Raw genomic sequence first — 643 nt, 5'->3', positions numbered from 1 at the left:
GCCTGGGATTGTGCCCTCCTCCGCTCCTCCGTGTGCCCCAGCCTGGCCGGAGCAGCTGGGGCTGCCCCTGGATCCCTGGCAGTGCCCAAGGCCGGGCTGGGCGTTGGGGCTTGGAGCAGCCTGGGACAGTGGAAGGTGTCCCTGCCATGGCAGGGCTGGGATGGGGATGGGCTTTGTGCTCCCTTCCTGCTCAAACCCTTCTGGGATTCTATCAAGCCTGCGTAGGACCAGCTCTTACTGGGCCAGCTGTGGGATGAGCTGGGGGGAAGGCTGAGCTGTCCGAGGAGCCGGGTGTGCTCGGAGCGGGGCTGGCACTGCCTGCAGAGCCGGGACCTGCAGCCTGGCTCTGCCCCATCCCCAGCCTGGGCTGCTCCCGAGAGGCTCTGGCTGGCCCTGCCTGCCAGGTGGGTACCCCAACACCCCCATGTTGCCCCCAGCGATGGCTGAGGAGCTCAGTGAGCTGCTGAGAGAGTTCGACGAGGTCATGGAGGACTTTGACCGGGGCCCTGCGAGTCAGTACCAGCAGCACCTGGAGGAGCTGAAGAGGAAAGCGGGACAGAGTGTGTATGACAGTGGCATCGATGAGCTGGAGAGTGAGTCTGGGCTGGGGGTGAGGAGCCCTGGGGAGGATGGTGTCTGCCAG

The 643-nt window shown here is 65.9% G+C and overlaps 1 protein-coding gene across 2 annotated transcripts in view; it reads left to right on the top strand.

Annotated features, from left to right (window-relative positions):
* The window catches only part of RGCC (regulator of cell cycle), a 4,358-nt gene that overhangs the window by 1,299 nt on the left and 2,416 nt on the right, over nucleotides 1-643 (top strand). The window contains exon 2 of one of the 2 annotated variants that reach the window (XM_031063426.1): nucleotides 438-593. In XM_031063426.1, the coding sequence (XP_030919286.1) occupies nucleotides 440-593 (154 nt within the window). In that variant the 5' untranslated portion in view covers nucleotides 438-439. Of the gene's footprint in view, nucleotides 1-329; nucleotides 594-643 lie in introns of those variants that run through there. The other variant, XM_031063425.1, reaches the window with a different exon arrangement.

This window comes from Geospiza fortis, unplaced genomic scaffold (genome assembly GCF_000277835.1).
Source record: "Geospiza fortis unplaced genomic scaffold, GeoFor_1.0 scaffold412, whole genome shotgun sequence".
Classification (NCBI taxonomy): Eukaryota; Metazoa; Chordata; class Aves; order Passeriformes; family Thraupidae; genus Geospiza; species Geospiza fortis.
The sequence above is the reverse complement of the archived record's forward strand: the minus strand, read 5'-3'. Positions and strand labels throughout refer to the sequence as shown.